This window comes from Lissotriton helveticus, chromosome 2_1, assembly GCF_964261635.1.
Source record: "Lissotriton helveticus chromosome 2_1, aLisHel1.1, whole genome shotgun sequence".
Taxonomy (NCBI): Eukaryota; Metazoa; Chordata; class Amphibia; order Caudata; family Salamandridae; genus Lissotriton; species Lissotriton helveticus.
Genome location: NC_136059.1, coordinates 151835664 through 151857462, shown reverse-complemented (window position 1 = coordinate 151857462; position 21799 = coordinate 151835664). Strand labels below are relative to the sequence as shown.

The 21799-nt window shown below is 50.2% G+C and overlaps 1 protein-coding gene across 1 annotated transcript in view; it reads left to right on the top strand.

Annotated features, from left to right (window-relative positions):
- Positions 1–6480, top strand: part of LOC144820085 (uncharacterized) — a 395659-nt gene extending 389179 nt beyond the window's left edge. The window contains exons 4-5 of the mRNA XM_078677737.1: positions 5924–6032; positions 6423–6480. Of these exons, the coding sequence (XP_078533863.1) occupies positions 5924–6032; positions 6423–6480 (167 nt within the window). The remainder of the gene's footprint in view (positions 1–5923; positions 6033–6422) is intronic.
- Positions 6481–21799: the final 15319 nt, after the last annotated feature.

Below are 21799 nucleotides of genomic sequence, written 5' to 3'. Positions count from 1 at the left end.
AGGGGGACAGGGCATGGCAGGGTCGGGAGAGATGGAGGTGTGGCACTCACTAAAAGAGTGATGGAGAGAGAGGGGTGCCAGTAACTGAGGCAGAGAGAGCACACTTGGGCAGAGAGGGGTTAAAGAAGCGCCACGCGCAGGTCGCTGGCACTGAGACACCTGGACAGCTGATGAAGGGAGAGGTAGAGATGGGGGAAAGGGTCATGAGAGAGGATTAGGGCAGAGGTGTTGTCTGAGACAGCGAGAGCTCCCTAGCATGGGCTCACTCGGACAGAAGAAGAGGGCAGAAAGGAGGGGAGAAAACCAGGTGTGGTTTGCACCAATATTTCACTGTCAGCACACACGTGTGGAGCGCAGGGCACCCAGGGGGGTGGTCATAGAAAGGTGCTAGGAGCGTGCAAAGTAAGCTCACTAGTGCTGACTGACTAGGGCAGGAGGGGGCAGAGAAAGAGATGTGTGATCTGACGCACAGTGGGGGCTTTGTGGCACACTCATGCAGCAGAAAGCGCCAGGCAGTTGTAGTCTAGATAGAGGGGTCTAGAGAAGAACGGTGCAGTACAAGTCAACTAGCTCCGGCGGACAGGGGTGGGGCTGAGACGTGACGTGCACAGAGAGGCTGTTAGAACTGACACACACAAGTCCTGCAGGGAGGGGCATGGGGCAGAGGGAGATGGGTGGCCTGCAGCAAGGACTCACAGGCAACGACACACAGGGAGAAGAGAGTGACAGGGAGAAAAGGTGTACGCAGACAGGCATCCTGAGGCTGCTGCCCGTGAAACATTCGGGAAACAGAGAGGGGACAAGGGGCCTTAAAGTGAGGCCTAGAGCAGAGTTCAGTGGTGCTAACTCTCTAGGCAGACTGAAGATGGGGGCACAGAGATCTGAGGTCACAGACCTGGCATAAAGGGGGGCCACAGTGAGACTAACACAGTTTGACAGTTATGAGTGGCACAAAGAGGGTGCGGTTAGAGTTGTGGCCTTCTGGAATCTGAGGAGGCGGGCGACGACGCCCGGTCAGCCCGCCTCCCGCCGCAGCTCACGGCCTGGAAAGCTGAGTCAGATTCTGCACTGCAGGCTGCAGCGCATGTTAACAATGGATGACTGAAATAATATCGACTACCAAAATATCGACTACGCAAAATATCGAGGAAAAAATATCTACAACCAAAATATCGAGTTTGTATGTACAAACAGGTAAGTACAAAAATATCGAGTACAAAATATCGTTTACAAAAATATCGTTGTAAAAAATATCGACTTTACTAAAAACAATGTTTAATTACATTAATATAAAAAATTAATTACTAAAATATAATTAACAATACTTAAAATAACTTTTAAGAATTAAATAATTAATGAAAGTAAAAAAATAATATTTTTTTAATCATATTTCTTAAAACATATATATATATAGTAACAAAATTTAATTAAATAATAGGCAATATTGTATATGTACCCCAAAAACCCAAAAATGACCCTGAACCCTAAAAATACCCCTTTACCCAAAAACTAAAAACTGACCCTGAACCCTAAAAATACCCCTTTACCCAAAAACTAAAAACTGACCCTGAACCCTAAAAATACCCCTTTACCCAAAAACAGAAAACTGACCCTGAACCCTAAAAATACCCCTTTACCCAAAAACTAAAAACTGACCCTGAACCCTAAAAATACCCCTTTACCCAAAAACTGAAAACTGACCCTGAACCCTAAAAATACCCCTTTACCCAAAAACTAAAAACTGACCCTGAACCCTAAAAATACCCCTTTACCCAAAAACTAAAAACTGAACCTGAACCCTAAAAATACCCCTTTACCCAAAAACTAAAAACTGACCCTGAACCCTAAAAATACCCCTTTACCCAAAAACTGAAACTGACCCTGAACCCTAAAAATACCCCTTTACCCAAAAACTAAAAACTGACCCTGAACCCTAAAAATACCCCTTTACCCAAAAACTAAAAACTGACCCTGAACCCTAAAAATACCCCTTTACCCAAAAACCCAAAACTGACCCTGAACCCTAAAAATACCCATTTACCCAAAAACGTACACTGACCCTGAACCCTAAAAATACCCCTTTAATTTAACATAATTAGCAATTAATCAATTAAATTAAATTAATTACCAATTACATTTTAATTAATTAACAAATATTTTTTAATTAACAATTAATTAAATATTACTACCAATTATTAAATTTACATATTTAATTAATTATAATTAAATTACTTCCCACCCTATTCCCCTATAAACCCACAACCCGCTACAGAAAATACATTATTTTAATTTACATAATTAGCAATTAATCAATTAAATTAAATTAATTACCAATTAAATTTTAAATAATTAACATATATTATTTAATTACCAATTAATTAATTATTACTACCAATTAATACATTTACATATTTAATTAATTATAATTAAATTACTTCCCACCCTATTCCCCTATAAACCCACAACCCGCTACAGAATAAAATTACACAATAATTAAAAAAAATCATTAATTAAAAATAATTATAAAATAAAATGACACTTTTCACACATATTATAACATAAAAACACTATAAATAATTAAATATTATTTAAAAAACTATATTTTTTACTATCTAGATTATATACTTGGATATTTTCACTGTCTATAATATTTACAGTCGATATTACTTCACATACCTTAAAAACGATATTTTGGCTGTCGATATTCTGTCTAGTCGATATTTTCTCCAAACGATATTTAAAACTCGATATTCTGTCCAAACGATATTTTGGAGTCGATATTATGTCTGTGCACCGTTAACAATAATTTGCTTTTTAGTGTTAGCTGCAGCGCACCGCGCGATCAGCTGCCCGCCAGTAGTGTTACTAGTTAAATCTCCCTTGCCAGTTTCAGACTACCTTTAAATGTAGAGAGTTGATGATGCTTTCATTGTTTATAAACCACTTGGACACATGCACCCCGCGGGTGCCACTCTTTGCACACTCGGCTCCTAGACTCAGGCAGGTCTCAGCCTAGGGGCACTACGCACAAAGGCCCAGTCAGAGCTGCATGGGTGAGTTTTGTTAGTCCTAAGTTTACGGTTTAAGGCACACAAAGGCTCCTCCGCAGAGGGCTAGCAGTTTGCCACCGGAGGGTGCTGGAGTTATGCGAGTGTGACATCCAAACTTTGCCAGAGGTGTGTCCAACCTTGAATGTGCAGATAACTAAGTGTATTTGAAAAAACGCGCACATTCACCCAATTGTATCTTTGCGCTGAGTAACAGATGTTTATCGTTACCCAACTCAATGGAACTCATTTTATCGACCTCAGAAGGATAAAAGGCCTGCTGGGATTTGAACCTGTGACCACAAGAACACAGGTCCCCACAGTGGATGTATTAATTCACTAAGCCACCAGACCCAGGTTCAGTTACTTAAGGGGGCGTGGACTATGTTGTAAACAAGTAACCAACAGGGCCATTCACGTTTGCAGAGTGGGTAGAAAAGGGGTGGGAAAGGCACAACACACGACACACCATTCACCAAGCTTTAACACTGACACTGTGCAAGTGTAGGGTCTGGGCAATCACTCTGCCAGGAGTCTGCCAATCAAATCATTCTGGAGATTTTTTGGGCATAGTCCGGAATATTTCTGGAAAACCACAAAAAACGAATACATCGGGTAATCTCACCAGTGAAATGTAAACCTCGCAGACGTAATCTATACCTTGTTTATGGAGACATTCAGGAATATGTAGTGAGGACGTTGTCCGTTCATTGCCTGTGATGTAATTGTGGGCTCTGCTGATGTCTGATCCGGCCAACATCCAGTACAGAGACGTGTACCCACCCTGGCACAAACATGAACCACCTCGTGGTGAGAGGGGCTCGGATGCGTTCCCGGGCGAGGTCTTGGCGCTGGAAACGGAAACATTCCTCCATCCAGATGCACACACCTCTTTTGAGGTTTCCAAAAATGAACGGAGTCCACCCTACTGTTCCATCAATATCTTCTAGGAAGAGTTGTGCTATTGAAAACCTAGGATTCCAAGTCTAAAACGCTTTTGTCCGATTCCATCTCATAGATTTGTACATATTTGTCCTTTATATAATGCGCTTGCCTTGGTCACAACTGGGTCTGGTAGGCACTATATAAAACTACAAATAAATGATCAACGCGACAAAGAGTAAGGAACGGTAGCTAGCCTGGGCTCTCCCTCGGTTTGCATTAGCGACTCAGAGTTCGAGAGAACCTGTTATTTTGCTTTGCATCTGCTGGTTTCAGTTTGGTATTCCTATTTGAATCAGATAATGTTTATTGAAAGTAATGACGCCAATGAAAAGGTACACTACGCGGTGGACAGGTGAACATGATGGAAAACTTGGCCATGTCATGCTGAAGTCAAATCAAAATATACTAGAGTTCTGGGTGGTAAGGCAAAGTGGCAGGTGGTAGGTCGGGTCGCCGGGGAGGGGCCCCTTCTATGTGCTTTGCAGGGGGGCCCCCTCAAGTTTCGTTACGCCACTGCCTGTGGCCCTAGTAGGCAGAGCTGCAGGAACAATTTTCAGAATGGTGGTGCTGCCATCAATGTTACATCACTGAACTCATAGGGATTCTGGAAAATCCAAGGAGGGTCAAACTGGGACTGAAAGTAGGCCCAGGCATGAAAATAAAACTGGCACCACCCTTTGTAAATTAGATACCTAAAAGAGTGGGCCATGTTTCTAAATAGGGTGGCTGTGAATTTGTAAAGACACGCTGAATAAGTGTTTAGCAAGGTATGGAAGAGTGCATTGATTTGAGCATGCAGCAGGCAGTGTTTAAAATCAGGGAACTCCACAGTAAAAACAAGCCCAGCTGACCATAAAACAGGTCTGCATACAGGCAAAAACCATCCCACACACCTACTTGTCAGACCAACTCTTCGGGCACTGCTTGATTGCCCGGTAGGCCAGACCCTGAATCCAATCATTCCACAAAAACAAGGGTCACAGATGAGTCACGCCCATTCAGCAGTACAGTGGTATTGGTGTTGAATGTAGATGGTGGTGTATTTTAGGAACACACTCTCACAAATATATTACTAAAGTATGGTGTGGTAGACACTATCATTTACACAGACAGCACATTTCCCATTGTAATGACAACTAAAATCGTACAGCGCACAAAAAGTGGAAATTGGCTTTCAGCAAATATTTGTCATTTGTGTATCACCAAGTAAAGTGTTTCGAATTATTTTGATCATATTACAAGTCTTTGTTTCCATTACACTTTAGTATTAGAAAAAAGTGTTTTTCTGTGCTTTCCTCTTTATATATTTTTAAATATGTATACTGTTCATTTTATAGGTCTTTACATTTTGTTGTGTGTTAGAAGAAATCGACATCCTAAAGCCCTTCCTCTCATACCAGCAAGATGTTCACAGTTCACTTTACAAAATCCTCACACTTTGCAGTAAGCGAAAAAAAAATAAAAGCCGGTCTCCATAGTAAAAGAATAAAGAGCAATTTGTTCGAAGACATGACTGACATTTGACTGCTGTCTTTGAAAACACATCAAATGTGACAAGCTAAAAACAAAATGTAAATCCATTGTTAATGCTCGTTCACCTTTGGAAGTCCAGCATGGTTATTTAGGTGCCCTCTCAGGACTTAAGGGGCTGCTGTAGTTGTGCCCCCTCCCACTTCTGGGCTCCGGTTCATTTACTGGCAGCACCAATACTAGCCACGCCCCTGGCATTACCTGCTGCTGTATTGCATCTGCAAATTTTTTTTTTTAAAGTTCTAATGATTTTGGTGCTCCTTGTATTGTGTTCCTCCGGGGAAGCTGAGCCACTTCCAAAGATAAAGATGATAAGGCCTGGTTGCTCAGCCAATGTCTTCTGATTTATGCTTTTGTTTATTGTGGTGAGTGTTGATTCTTCCTTATTTTTTTATTCCCAGAACCTGTCATTCCATCCTTCATTATCCTGAAGGAGTCCAACTTCAATGCTACTGAAAAGATGGTTGTGCTACCTTTGCACCCTGTGCCTGATATCCATGGACCTATCAGGTAACTGTCTGGCAGATCCATTTATGCTGAGCTCATTCGAATTGTAAAATAACTGTACAGATATTTTTTGCGACACTATTCATTTTTAGGTGCAACCCAATGCCCTACTGTTGCTCTGCATTGCTGTCATTTACAGTTCAAAACCAGAAAATAGGTATAAATATGTACAAATTCTTATGGATTTACTTACGAAACAGTAACAAGCCTATGGTGCAAACCTTCTTCCATTGCATCAAGCATCTCATGAAGCCTTTATAAAGCAGCCACCACAAAAAGTGCCGCTGAGGGTAAAGAAAAAACAGTTTACCCAGCCTTTAGATATAAAATTCATGATCAAAATAAACACTGATAGTGAGGGGATGATACAAAATTGTTATTTTTTCTTTTTAGGTTGAGCCTAGAGTCAGCGCACATGTGCTCCTCGGCGGTACTTGCTGTTCTGGAGTAAGCCCAGCCCACTCTCTGCCCATATTTGTCATTGGCTTGTGTCATTGCCCTTCATAAATGCTGGCTTCTGATTTGTAAATAGGCTTGTTAGTCCCACCTTAGTATACCGCCTTGTCTTCATTTGTAACCACCCATGAGAACTGACCCTTTTAATTCGGTTGTTACACGGTACCTGTTATTTAGTCTTGTAAGCACTATTTTCTTTATTGAGTTTCTCCTACTGCAGGCACGACGTGCTTTGCTTACATTAAGTGCGTCATACGTGCTTTCTCTTTTCAAGCAGGTGGGACAATGGCGGCCCCTTCTTTCCAATGCCTAAGGTCTCGCATTTAAATGCGAGATGTGTTGCATTGCAAATAGCTTTTTTTATTTAATTACTATGGCGCCCGCTTCACATAGCACACCATTCGCTTTACAGGCCATCACACGCATAGGTTTTATAGACATGCTCCACTCCGTGTTTCAGTACTAGCTCGCTTTCCCTTGGCACATGCCATGTCTGTCACTGCCAATGTCCCCACACCACATTTCCCTCAGTTATTCCTCACGTACCCCTGTCTTCTACTAAAGCTTTGCCCGCTCTTTCTCCCTCCGTACCTACATTTCTTCTCCAGTACCCAAACTGCTTTCCTGTTCATTTCCATCTCGTCAAGAGTTCAAACCCCCTTTAGCAACTCTTGCGCAACTACCAAACCTGTCTGCATTCCTTTTCCAGTGGCTCCCGCTCGTCGCCAATAAAAAGATGATGTCCGGTGCAAGTAAGATATTTATTAAATCAGTTACTGTGTAAAATTGCCACCAGAATATCACTTAGCCCCACATAGCCCAGTCCTCATCTTCCCAGCTGTACGCCCCAGAATCCTTTCCCCAACAATCCTCATTTCACTATCTACACATGTTAACACTAACAGCTTCCTTATTCCCATTCTCCTGTGGATGTACCTCCTACCCCTTATTTGCCACTTCTTCTTAGCCCCATGTAAATCTCACACTCAATCAATCAATCAATAAAAGCATTTGTATAGCGCGCTACTCACCCGGAGGGTCTCAAGGCGCTTGGGGTTGGGGGGTCCGCTACTGCTCGAACAGCCAGGTCTCGAGTTGCTTCCTGAAGGCGAGGTGGTCTTGGGTCAGGCGGAGGTGGATGGGGAGGGAGTTCCACGTCTTGGTGGCCAGGTAGGAGAAGGATCTTCCTCCCGTTGTTGCTCTTCGGATGCGGGGGACGGCGGCGAAGGCGTGGCTGGTCGATCGAAGCTGGCGGGTGGGAGTGTAGAAGGTCAGGCGGTCGTTGAGGTATTTTGGGCCTTGGTTGTGGAGAGCTTTGTGTGCGTGGGTGAGGAGTCGGAACGTGATTCTCTTGCTGACGGGGAGCCAGTGCAGGTTTCTCAGGTGTACGGAGATGTGGCTGTGTCGGGGGATGTCCAGGATGAGGCGTGCTGAGGCGCTCTGAATGCACTGGAGTCTTTTCTGGAGTTTTGCAGTGGTTCCGGCGTAGAGGGAGTTGACGTAGTCCAGTCGGCTGGTGACGAGGGCCTGGGTGACCGTCTTCCTGGTTTCGGTGGGGATCCACCGGAAGATCTTACGTAGCATGCGTAGGATGTTGAAGCACGACGAGGAGACGGCTTTGACTTGTCTGGTCATGGAGAGGGAGGAGTCCAGTATGAAGCCTAGGTTGTGTGCGTGGTCTGTGGGTTTGGGTGCGCTGCCCAGGGCAGGGGGCCACCAGGAGTCGTCCCAGGCAGAGGGCGAGGATCCCAGGATGAGGACTTCGTCTTATCTGAGTTCAGTTTCAGGCGGCTGTTCATCATCCACTCGGCTACGTCTTTCATCCCTTCGTGTAGGTTGGTTCTGGCGGTGGCGGGATCGTTGGTGAGGGAGAGGATCAGCTGGGTGTCGTCGGCGTAGGAGATGATGTTGAGGTTGTGTTGGCATGCGATTGCTGCAAGGGGGCTCATGTAGATGTTGCACAGTGTGGGGCTGAGTGATGATCCTTGTCATACCCCGCAGATGACTTGCGTGGCCTCGGATCTGAACGGGGGAGGCGGACTCTCTGTGTTCTTCCGGTGAGGAAGGAGATGATCCACTCCAGTGCCTTCTCCTGGATTCCAATGTTGTTGAGGCGCTGCACTAGGGTGCGGTGGCAGACCGTGTCGAATGCCGCGGAGAGGTCCAGGAGGATGAGGGCTGCTGTTTCCCCATTGTCGAGCAGGGTTCGGATGTCGTCAGTGGCTGCGATGAGGGCGGTCTCTGTGCTGTGGTTGGCCCGGAAGCCGGACTGCGAGTGGTCGAGGGATCCATTTGTCTCGAGGAAGGCGGCCAGCTGTCTGTTGACGGTCTTCTCTATGACTTTGGCAGGAAACGGAAGGAGCATGATGGGGCGGTAGTTTTTGAGGTCGGTGGGGTCTGCTGATGGTTTCTTCAGTAGGGCGCTGAGTTCGGCGTGCTTCCAGCTCTCTGGGAAGGTGGCGGTGTCGAAGGAGGCATTGATGATGTCCCGTAGATGGGGTGCGATGACGGAGGCTGCCTTGTTGAAGATGTGGTGAGGGCAGGGGTCGGTTGGTGATCCGGAGTGGATGGAGCTCATTGTGCTGATGGTGTCTTCGGTGTTGGTCGGGGTCCAGGCGCGGAGGTGGGGGGCGTTGGTGTGGTCGTAGGGTGCGTCGGCTGTGCGCTGAAACTGTTGTGTATGTCTGCGATCTTGCTGTGGAAGAACAAGGCGAGCGAGTTGCAGAGGTCTTGCGAGGGAGTGATGTCGTTGTTTCCGGCGCTAGGGTTCGAGAGCTCTTTGACGATGTTGAAGAGTTCCTTGCTGTTGTGGGCGTTGTTGTCCAGTCGTTCCTTGAATGCGGTTTTCTTGGTGGCGTGGATCAGTTGGTGGTGTTTTCGAGTGGCGAGCTTGAGGGTGGTCATGTTGTCTGTAGTTGGGTCTCTGCGCCAGGCTTTCTCGAGGGCTCTGCAGTTCTTCTTGGAGCTCCTGAGTTCGTCGGTGAACCAGGAGGCTTTCTTGGTGCCGGGTCTGGCAGGGGGGGTTTCAGTGGAGCGAGGTCGTCTGCGCAGTTGCTGATCCACCTCGTGAGGTTGTTGGCGGCTTGGTTGGGGTTCGCTGAGCTGGCGGGAGGGTTCTGGCTCAGGGATGTGGCGAGCTGGTCGGCTGTGATCTTGTTCCAGCTTCTGCGGGGGACCTGTTGCTGGTGGTGGTGGAGCGTGGTCCTTCTGAAGCTGAAGTGGACGCAGCTGTGGTCTGTCCAGTGGAGTCTGGTGGCGTGGCTGAAGGAGATGTCCTTGCTGGAGGAGAAGACGGGGTCGAGCGTGTGGCCGGCGTAGTGGGTGGGGGTGGTCACCAGTTGCTTGAGTCCGAGGTTGGCGAGGTTGTCCAGCAGGGTGGTGGTGTTGCGGTCGTTGTTGTTCTCCAGGTGGAAATTGAGGTCCCCGAGGAGGATGTAGTCCGCGGAGGGGAGGGCGTGCGGGCTGATGAAGTCGGCGATGTCTTCGCTGAATTATGTATGTGGTCCCGGGGGTCTGTAGATGAGGGTGCCTCTGAGGGTGGTCTTGGGGTCGGTGTGGATCTGGAAGTGCAGGTGTTCAGCGGCTGTGAGGGTATCGTCGGAGTAGGTCGTGATGCGGATGGTTTTCTTGTGGACGATGGCGATGCCTCCTCCAGTCTGGTTGACGCGGTCCCTCCGGATGATCTTGTATCCGTCCGGGATGGCGATGGCGATGTCGGGTGCTGAGGAGGCGTTCATCCAGGTTTCCGTGAGGAAAGAGATGTCTGGGGCTGTGGTGTTGAGGACGTTCCAGAGTTCTACGGCGTGTCTGTGGACGGAGCGGGTGTTGAGCAGGATGCACTTCAGGTTGTTGCTGCTAGTGCTCGTCTTGGCGGGTGCGGTGCAGGTCTGGATGCAGGAGAACTTGCAGGATTGGCAGGTGAAGGGTCCGTGGGTGCGTCCTGGGGTGACTCGGTGGCAGCCGGGGGGTCGGCCGGTGTTGAGAGCATTGAGGGTGGCGTAGTCGTAAGTTCGGCGGGAGGGCTGGCATCTTCGGGGGCCAGGGGTTCTGCCGCTGGGCGCGGTCCAGGCGCGGACAGGCGCAGACGGGCTTACCTTTGGCGTGTCTTCGGTGCACAATCGGCGCGCCCCCTGCGCGTCTACGCTGCGCGTATGTGTGCACTCTGCCATAAATGGAGAGGGGCGGGGCGAGGGAGGAGCAGCTGGGAGGCGGGAGTGGGGTGACGAGTGGGGGGAAGGATGCGGTGATGCTCGAGGGAGCGGGGGTGGGGCCGCGGGAGAGCAGCGGCAGGGAGCGGGGTGGGGCAGCGGCACCGAGGTGCAGGGGAGAACTGGGCGACAAGGTGCGCAGACTCAACACGAGGAGGAGCGAGAAAACGGCACAAGACAATACAGAGTACAATTAAACAAGCAGGCACAGAGGGAAAGTCAGGGGCAGGGGGCCAGAGAAGAAAAACGGCGAAGAATACAAATTAAAAGCAGAGCAGGCACAGAGGGAGGTCAGGGGCAGGGGGCCAGACCTAGCAGGGGCACAAGATTACTCCTGGCAGCGGCGGCGGCAGCGGGAGGAGAACAGCCACACTCGGGGTGGGCCAAGCGGCAGGAGGAGCGACTGGGCTGACCAGGTCAGGTCAGGTCACAGCTCCTTGCCCGTGAGCCTCGCCTTAAGTACTCTTGTGGGAGGGAGGAGCAGCTGGGAGGCGGGAGCGGGGTGGCGAGTGCGGGGGAAGGATGCGGTGATGCTAAAGGGAGCGGGGGTGGGGCCGTGGGGGAGCAGCGGCAAGGAGCGGGGTGGGGCAGTGGCACCGAGTTGCAGTGGAGAACTGGGCGACAAGGGGCACAGAGTCAACACGAGGAGGAGCGAGAAAACGGCACAAGACAATAGCGAGTACAATTAAACAAGCAGGCACAGGGGGAAAGTCAGGGGCAGGGGGCCAGAGGAGAAAAACGGCAAAGAATTCAAATTAAAAGCGGAGCAGGCACAGAGGGAGATCAGGGGCAGGGGGCCAGACCTAGCAGGGGCACAAGATGGTTTGTAACGTTTACAACGAAATTTTTACAACGCACTACCATTACAACGCAGGCATTACCACGCATACCATTACAACGCATTGCGCTGGGGGGCGCTCTAGGGTAGGGAATAAGTTTAATTTTCTATCCAACACCTTCCCTAGTGTCCACGGGGACTGGAGTTGGAATAGAAAATTATACTTTTTTCTATTTCCTTTGTATTTGATTTGCATTTTGCCCTGATTTTAATTCTGTATGTAGCGCCCACACACTTGCACGATAATTGTGCCCCTCACCGCGTTTTGAGCGGATTTGTGATCTCTTGGCTAGCGTTTTTGGCGCGTGGCGGCCATCTTGGGGTGGCTAGTGGCGAGTGTGCCATTTGTTGAGCGCTCTAGCGCTTTTTTCATTCACAGCTGTGCCCTACTTAAGGAGAGCACTCTTTGCAGCTCGCCCTCGGACAAGGTAACAGCACGCGCGTTTTGCTGCTGTATTGTAGGCTGCAGCGCTGACAATTTTAAAACTTACCGTTTTTCTATTTCCTTTGTATTTTATTTGCATTTTGCCCTGATTTTAATTCTGTATGTAGCGCCCACACACTTGCACGATAATTGTGCCCCTCACCGCGTTTTGAGCGGATTTGTGGTCTCTTGGCTAGCGTTTTTGGCGCGTGGCGGCCATCTTGGGGTGGCTAGTGGCGAGTGTGCCATTTGTTGAGCGCTCTAGCGCTTTTTTCATTCACAGCTGTGCCCTACCTAATGCTCGCGTGACCCGCGCAGCGGTGACGCGCAGCGGTAGCGCCTGGTCGGCGCCTGAGTCGTGCCAGAGTCCTGCCCGTCTGCGCCCGTCAGCGTTCCGGAGGCTTCCGAGGCGACGGGCAGGACTGGCCTTTTGTGTGCACTCTGTTCGTATAGCTGTGCATTATGCTCCATTACTCTGGCTTGGAGCTCCGCTCCTGGCAACATACTATCGGCTCCTGTCGTACGGTATTCCCCGCACGCCACAGGGGTAAGAGGTGCTGCCCTGAGTGTGGTTGGCGCCCTCAGAAACATCTGGCCGGCGCACCGCAGAAGGCGGCAGTTAGTGTCAAACATACTTGCCTACTGCTTAATACTAGATCTCTCGGCCGGCATGCTCTGGATATCTTTGACCTGTTGGAGTCAGAGAAACCATTGTTTCTGATGCTCACCGAGACATGGCTCGGCGAGTCATCCAACCCAGATATTGCCACAGCTATCCCGCCTGATTATAATATCTTCAGGCAGGATAGACTGAAGGGGCGCGGAGGTGGGGTGGCATTGATAGTAAACAAAAGTGCCACTTGCATCATCATTCCCTCTGATGTGATTAAGGATTGTGAATCCCTCGCCTTTTCCATTGTTCTTTCACCACACCAATCTGTGAAAGGTCTCCTCGTTTATCGACCCCCAGGGCCCACGGGCTCCTTTTTTGAAGAGCTCCAGTCGGTAACCTCATCGCTGTTACTTACGTCAGAGCATTGTATAGTCGCCGGGGACTTTAATGTCCATATGGACGTTGAAACGGATGCCGACGCAATTAAAATGCTGGATGTCACAGCCCCTCTGGGCCTGGTGCCCTATCACGTCGGGCCGACTCATGAGAAAGGACACACCCTGGACCTGACTTTCTCTACGACCCCTATAGAGATGCTTGCTCCTATTCAGGTGCTTTGGTCTGATCACAGGCTGGTTAAATTCTTTCTTTTTGAAGTCAGGAAGCCCTCCGGTGCCCCCCGGCAAGCCTCCCAGGGATTTAGGGGACTTCACCGGGTCACTCCGGAACTACTGGCACAGTCTTGTGCGGACCATCCCTATGCCCCGATGGGGGATTTAGATGAGGATGTTGGGCGATTTCAGACCTGGCTCTCAGAAAGGTTAAATGATCTTGCCCCTCTGAGGCCTCCGCGCCAACTTGATAAAGGTGCATCCGCCCCATGGTTTACGGAAGCGTTGGCGGCTTCACGTCGACAATGCAAGGTAGTGGAAAGAGCATGGCGCGCGAAATACGACCCGACAGCGAAGCTTGCTTACAGGTCCTTGGCGAAAGCTTACCATCGAGACATCCTTTCTGCGAAGAAGGCTTACTTCGCGAGAAAAATCGAAGCTGCCTCCAATTCCTGTAAGGAGCTTTTTGCTATTGTGCGGGAGTTTACGACTTCACGCGTTGCACCGACGCAGACTCCCCCTCCTGCCCCTTGGGTCAGAGCGACCGCGGATTTTTTTACCTCTAAGATCCAACAAATCCAAGACTCTTTCCCTGTGCAGGGACCCGAGGCGCCCTGTTGGGCGGAGAATGTTGCTGCTACCTCGCCTAGTGCAGGTGTGGCCCTGTCAGCTTTTCCTCCTCTCTCTATGACCGCCTCATCCGATCTGATGGCTTGTCTTAAATCAGGTTCTCCCCGGGACGCCTGCCCTGCCAAGTTTTTGGCAAAAATGGCAGCTATCATTAATCCATATGTGAACCCTCTGCTGAATTGTTCTCTTGCACAGGGTGTGGTTCCCCAGTCTTGGAAGCAGGCAATGATTATCCCCCTGCTCAAAAAGCCCGGTTTGGATGCAGAGGTGTTGGCAAATTACAGGCCTATCTCGCTCTTGCCTGCTTTCGCGAAGATCATTGAAAAGCATGTGCACAAGGTGCTGGCCGATTATCTGGAGTCCCATGGTCTACTGCACCCTACTCAATCGGGTTTCCGCACCAATCTTAGCACCGAGACTGCTCTCCTGGAAGTTTCGGAGGCGATTAAGGAGGTGCTGGATTCGAGTGGCAGGGCGATGCTGGTGACGTTAGATCTGTCGGCGGCCTTTGACACCGTCCCCCATGAGGGCCTCCTTGCAAGACTCTCAGAGATTGGTCTCAGGGGGACGGTGCTCCAGTGGTTTCGATCATTCCTGGCAGGCCGTCGACAAACGGTCTGGGCCTCCGCCTGCTCCGCCGAGATGTCGCCATTGGGTGTCGGAGTTCCCCAGGGCTCAGTATTGAGCCCAACTCTATTTAACATCTTCATGACCCCTCTGGCGGCTCTGGCGGAGTCTTTCGGGGCTCAGATCGTTTCCTACGCTGATGACACCCAGCTCCTCTTCGTCTGTGAGAGGGGTGCGGATTTCGATGGAGGTAGGATCCAGGGTTGCCTTGAGGCTGTATTTCAGTGGTTCCAACATCACAGCCTCAAGTGCAACTCGGATAAATCCGAGGTCCTCTTTTTCGGGTGCAGTTCGGATCCGGACTGGAAAGTGTGGTGGCCTGAGAACATGTTTCCACCAGCAAGTTCGTCCCAGGTGGCGAAAAACCTTGGGATTAAGATTGACAACGGCCTCACACTGCGCTCACAGATAATTGGTCTCACGGGCACCTGTTTTGGCTTGCTCCGGATGTTGCGTAAGTTTCTCCCTTTGTTATCGGAGGAACACAGGAAGATCACCGTGCAGGCGATAATTGGCTCGAGAATTGACTATGCTAACGCTCTCTATCTCGGCCTGCCGGAATATCTGCTTCAACGGTAACAGGTGGTCCAGAATTCAGCAGCTCGGGCCATCTTTGGACTATCTCGCCGTGCTAGAGCCTCGGGTCTCCTGGAGGCACTGCACTGGCTTCCTGTCCGGAAGCGGATAATTTTTAAGATCCTGACTCTGGCGCACAAAGCCCTGCACGCCTCCGGTGCGAAATACCTCCAAAAAAGACTGACCTTCTACCATCCAGCCAGGTCGCTGAGGTCAGAATCCTTGTTTCTTGTTGCAGTGCCTCGTGTGAAGAGGGCACGCATTGGAGGCCGCTCTTTTAGACTACTGGCGCCCCAGTTGTGGAATAAGCTGCCAATGGCCCTGTGCAGCATTTCAAACTTGTTGGCTTTTAGGAAGGGGCTCAAAACCTGGCTTTTCACTTCTTAGTTTTTTCTGGGCTCCGTTGGTTTCCTTTCTGTTTTTTTATCTGTTTTCCTCTTGTTATGTTGTGAGATCGTGTGCAAAACAAAGCGCCGGGACACTCTTTGAGTAGCTGTGCGCTATATAAAACCCCAGTATAACATAACATAACATAACATAACATAACATAACTTACCACTATCCAGCACCTCTAAGCGCTATGCGTTGTAATGGTATGCGTGGTAAAAAACCACGTTGTAAAGGTATGCGTGGTAAAAGTATGCGTTGTAATGTCATACATCCGCACAAGATTAATCCTGGCAGCGGCGGCGGCAGCGGGAGGAGAACAGCCACACTCGGGGTGGGCCACGGGCAGGAGGAGCGATCGGGCTGACCAGGTCATGTCAGGTCACAGCTCCTTGCCCGTGAGCCTCACCTTAAGTAGTCTTGTGGGAGGGAGGAGCAGCTGGGAGGCGGGAGCGGGGTGGCGAGTGGGGGGGAAGGATGCGGTGATGCTAGAGGGAGTGGGGGTGGGGCCGCGGGGGAGCAGCGGCAGGGAGCGGGGTGGGGCAGCGGCACCGAGGTGTAGGGGAGAACTGGGCGACAAGGGGCACAGAGTCAACACGAGGAGGAGCGAGAAAACGGCACAAGACAATACAGAGTACAATTAAACAAGCAGGCACAGAGGGAAAGTCAGGGGCAGGGGGCCAGAGGAGAAAAACGGCGAAGAATACAAATTAAAAGCAGAGCAGGCACAGAGGGAGGTCAGGGGCAGGGGGCCAGACCTAGCAGGGGCACAAGATTACTCCTGGCAGCGGCAGCGGCAGCGGGAGGAGAACAGCCACACTTGGGGTGGGCCGCGCGGCAGGAGGAGCAACCGGGCTGACCAGGTCAGGTCAGGTCACAGCTCCTTGCCCGTGAGCCTCACCTTAAGTACTCTTGTGGGACGGAGGAGCAGCTGGGAGGCGGGAGCGGGGTGGCGAGTGGGGGGGAAGGATGCGGTGATGCTAGAGGGAGCGGCAGGGAGCGGGGTGGGGCAGCGGCACCGAGGTGCAGGGGAGAACTGGGCGACAAGGGGCACAGAGTCAACACAAGGAATAGCGAGAAAACGGCACAAGACAATACAGAGTACAATTAAACAAGCAGGCACAGAGGGAAAGTCAGGGGCAGGGGGTCAGAGGAGAAAAACGGCAAAGAATACAAATTAAAAGCAGAGCAGGCACAGAGGGGGGCAGGGGGCCATACCTAGCAGGGGCAGAAGATTACTCCTGGCAGCGGCGGCGGCAGCGGGAGGAGAACAGCCACACTCGGGGTGGGCCACGCGGCAGGAGGAGCCACCGGGCTGACCAGGTCATGTCAGGTCACAGCTCCTTGCCCGTGAGCCTCACCTTAAGTACTCTTGTGGGAGGGAGGAGCAGCTGGGAGGCGGGAGCGGGGTGGCGAGTGGGGGGGAAGGATGCGGTGATGCTAGAGGGAGTGGGGGTGGGGCCGCGGGGGAGCAGCGGCAGGGAGCGGGGTGGGGCAGCGGCACCGAGGTGTAGGGGAGAACTGGGCGACAAGGGGCACAGAGTCAACACGAGGAGGAGCGAGAAAACGGCACAAGACAATACAGAGTACAATTAAACAAGCAGGCACAGAGGGAAAGTCAGGGGCAGGGGGCCAGAGGAGAAAAACGGCGAAGAATACAAATTAAAAGCAGAGCAGGCACAGAGGGAGGTCAGGGGCAGGGGGCCAGACCTAGCAGGGGCACAAGATTACTCCTGGCAGCGGCGGCGGCAGCGGGAGGAGAACAGCCACACTTGGGGTGGGCCGCGCGGCAGGAGGAGCAACCAGGCTGACCAGGTCAGGTCAGGTCACAGCTCCTTGCCCGTGAGCCTCGCCTTAAGTACTCTTGTGGGACGGAGGAGCAGCTGGGAGGCGGGAGCGGGGTGGCGAGTGGGGGGGAAGGATGCGGTGATGCTAGAGGGAGCGGCAGGGAGCGGGGTGGGGCAGCGGCACCGAGGTGCAGGGGAGAACTGGGCGACAAGGGGCACAGAGTCAACACAAGGAATAGCGAGAAAACGGCACAAGACAATACAGAGTACAATTAAACAAGCAGGCACAGAGGGAAAGTCAGGGGCAGGGAGTCAGAGGAGAAAAACGGCAAAGAATACAAATTAAAAGCAGAGCAGGCACAGAGGGGGGGCAGGGAGCCATACCTAGCAGGGGCACAAGATTACTCCTGGCAGCGGCGGCGGCAGCAGCGGGAGGAGAACAGCCACACTCGGGGTGGGCCACGCGGCAGGAGGAGCGACCGGGCTGACCAGGTCACACCATTTCCCTTTAAATTCCTGATTGTTTAATCTCATCCCCTCTCCCTACCCTCCACCCATCCCTGGTTCTCAGCCTCTTCTCCCTATCTTGCTGGCTCAATAGCCCAACCTACCTTTCCACTTCCTACCTCGTCTAGTCCCTGTTCCCTTCATCCCCCTTCTACTCCTCTTTGGATCCTCTCTTTCTCCTTTGCAGCTGTAGGAAGCTGGCTCTGTATATACTATACCAAAGTGAGGTATAATGTGCATAGAGGCCAGTTGATCCCCAAAGGTAAGTGAGGTAAAGTTAGATAGAACCTTACTCTCTATTTGTGGTAGTGTGGTCGAGCAGTAAGACAGTATGAGAGGACAGTGTTAAGCATTTGTTGTAGACACTCCGTCATCAAATGAATTCATCCATTCAAAGACTGAACTTCAGACTAATTGTTTTAGTAAAAAAATATTCTTTTAGTTATTTTATTTCTAGAACCAAGCAAGCCTGGCACAGCTTAGCAATAAATACTTTACAGTAGTAAATGCTGAATGTTATACAGTTGTATTACAATTGTAAATGTACTTTGGTTTGACTTAAAGTATTGTTTCAGAGAAATGCAATCACTTGTAAATACAGTACCTAGACTTCAATGGGATTGTCAGTAAAATAGCAGATAAGTTACTTTTGGATTACTTTTCTTACTCAGTGCTGTATGCCTGGATGCAGCACTGGGACATTTCCTGTAAACAGGTGAGTAAAACCGTTTTTATTTAATCTTACAATTTTAAAGAATGTCTTTAGGTTTCAAAACTCCACACAGAAACTTTAACAGCCAATGTTATCCTATGGAGGAAAATATGGTTACCGTTTTTTAGGTAAATATTTGGTAGTGGGAGTTGAGGTTCTGGGGGGGTAGATGCAGGGGTCCCCCAGGGTCAGTGATGCACTATTGTTACACGATCAGCAGCACTAGGGCGGCCGGGTGCAAGGTGCTGTTTTGACGTTGGATGCCCTGTTGTTTCCAATGGAGAACCTCCAGTTTGCAAAAGCACTGCAGGCAGGGAGAGGAAGGACTTCTGGGTGCGACCACCACTTTGAGAGGGAAGTTCGGAAGTTAGGGGTTGGCTATGCACCGTTGGTTTGGGCACACAAGACCTTGAGGCGTCGGGTGCAGGGATGCCTTTTGGGGTCGAATCTTCTTACCAGCTCCTGGTCGCGGTTAGGGGGGGCCTTCTGGATTTAGACTGCAGGCTTTGGCTGGAGGCTTGAGGCAGTTCAGGGGTCACCGGATCTCGGTTCAGGATCGCTGGGGTGACCTTCTTGTGGTGTTTGCCCACTTGAGTTTGGGTCGTGGACGGCGGGTGCAGAGTGGGGCAGATTTGCGGTTTCCGGCTTCTGCCAAAGTTGTAGTTGAACAAATTCGGCGTTCACAGGAGAGCAGTCTTTGGAAGTGAAGGCAGGCAGGTCCTCAGGGGTTTTAGAGGTTGCTGGCAGCAGGACACACTGAGATTTCACAGGAGCAGGTTCAAGGGGGAGACAGGCCGGTAGGGCTGGGACCAAGTCAGTGGGCTTCTTCATCTTGTTAGCTGCTGCACGGCTGTTTGGTCCTTATTCTTCTTTTCTTCTTGTTTCTTGCCTGGATCTGAGGAAGCAAGGTTCAGGGTGCCCCTAAATATTAGATTTAGGGGCGTTACAGATAGGTAAAAGGCAGGGACCAGTGGGTCCCTTCCCTGGGGTTGGTACACCCCCTATTATGCCACCTTCCAGTGGGAGGGGGGCATGTGCCTGTCCCTAGTTGGCTGAATCCCCCCATCTTCAAGATGGCGTAGACTAACCACCCCTCATAGCTATGACAAAATTGTTCAGAACATGGTACGATGGCAGCATCGCAATCCTGAGTATCCAAACGTACTATTGGGCATCCCAATTGATTGTAATTAGCCATTGGCTACACGTCCCCCACATAGACCCGGCCTACAGCCTTGATAGAATGGAGTTGGGAGAGGAGGGCCTGTATCGACCACTCCATAACAAACCCCGGGCCCTGAGAGCCCGGATGAACCACACACTCCAGGTGTGGAACATAGTGCACAAAAAATTAGGGTGGCACAATAACATCACACAAACAACGCCCCTCTGGGTCACGGATAAGCTAGGTAGGTTGGGCAAGAGTAAAGGCTTCAAACACTGGGACAATATAGGTATATCCAAAGTGGGGGATCTCTGGGTGCAGGGAAAGATGATCACCTTTACACAACTCCAAGATCAGTACAATACGGCACCGATGGAGCAATTCTGATACCCCCAAATAAAGCACAGCGTAGAGGCGGCAATTCCCCCTGACACTATTATACCGGAGGCCTCGCCCTTAGAGGATAGATTACTGATGGATCATATAGACAAGAGAGCAATCTCCATGACATACCGAAATATTATTAATAACATGCCCGACCCCACGCATAAGCTCCATGACAAATAGAGGGAAGAGGTAGGAGACCTAGATGACACTGATTGGCAGGAGGCACTTGCATCACCCTGGGAAGTAGTAATTGCATCCAAATTACGCCTCATACAGCTTAAGATCCTACATAGAATTTATTACACAAGATCTACTTTCCATAACATAGGAAAAGCTGACACCCAACTCTGCCTGTGCAATGTGGGGCGATTGGTACTTTTTTCCGTACAATCTGGGCCTGCCCTGCAATAATGCCATACTGGAAGTTAGTTATGATCACAGTCACAAGAGTAAGTGGGAACACAGTCCCTCCAGAGCCCAAACGTTGCTTGCTAAATATGCAACAATGCAGACTTGGGCGACACTGGAAATGATGTAGGCTAAAAGAAACATTGCTAAACATTGGGGAGCGTCTACCTCCCCCACATTCAAGGAGTGGTGCAAATATATGGACATGGCCATGGTGGCCGAAAATACCGTATATGTGCGCAGAGGATGTCCGAAAAAGTGGATATGACTGTGGGGAGGATGGAACACCTACGGGGTGGGGGGGGTATATATACATTGCCAACAGTGACCCGAGAACAGGAAATAAGTTAATGTCAAGGATACTACTGTATGTAATGATGTGAACTTATGAAGAAACATGTGAGCAATATTATTACTGGAAAGGCAAGTGCTGTGTAATGTATAAGAATACGTATATACAAAAATGCGGTACAAACAGATGATATGACTGCACCATTTATGATACAATACATTTTGAAGCAGTTTTTTAAATGGCGTGGGCTGAGAGTTGTGCTTCACTCCACCTCCCCCATCTGAGGGGTGGAGTTGGCAGAGGTGGGCACACCTCTGTTTCTCACTTGTTTTTCCCGCTGGTTCTGCAGCCGAAAGTGGGGTCAGAACCAGTGGGGACCAGTTGCTGAAAGCAGCAATTTGCCTGGGGAAGCTCACAAAGGCGGCAAGCCTTTGAAGCTTCCCGTTCATGAACCTGCCCATCCTGGAGGAGGAGGCTTGGTACCTTGTCCCAGGATGTGCAGTTGCAGGCCCCAGAGAGCAGCAGGCTCTCGACCCAGAGGTCCATAAACATGTCTAGTGGTGGCAGCTGAAAGTAGCCACTCAGCTTTGACACACTCCGTTCGTTTTCAGGGGGCATCTCTAAGATGCCCTCTGTGCGCATTTTACATTAAATCCCACACTGGCATCCATGTGGGTATAAATGTGCAGAGGAGTTTGATACCAAACTTCTAATTTTCTCAGTGTAGCCATTATGGTGCTGTGGAGTTCGTAATGACAAGCTCCCAGCACCATATACTCTTAATGGCAGTACTACTCTTACAATGTCTAAGAATGGACTTAGACAATGTAGGGGTACAGGGCTCATGCACCTGTACCCTAACCACTGGTATGGTACACACAGCTAGAGGGGTGACGGATCTATGCCAGGGGAGTGGGCTGTAGGCATGGCACATAGGGATGTGTGCCATGTCGTCTCTTCACTTTGTTCTGCACCAAAACACGCAGACTGCAAAGGCAGTGTGATGGTGCAGGACCTCTAAGGGTGGCACAATAGAGCTACAGCCCTTAGAGGCCTTTTCTGGTCACAGTGCCCTGGGTACCTGTGGCACTATTTACCAGGAGCTACCCTGTGGACAGAGATGCCAACACAGGCCCTGGGAA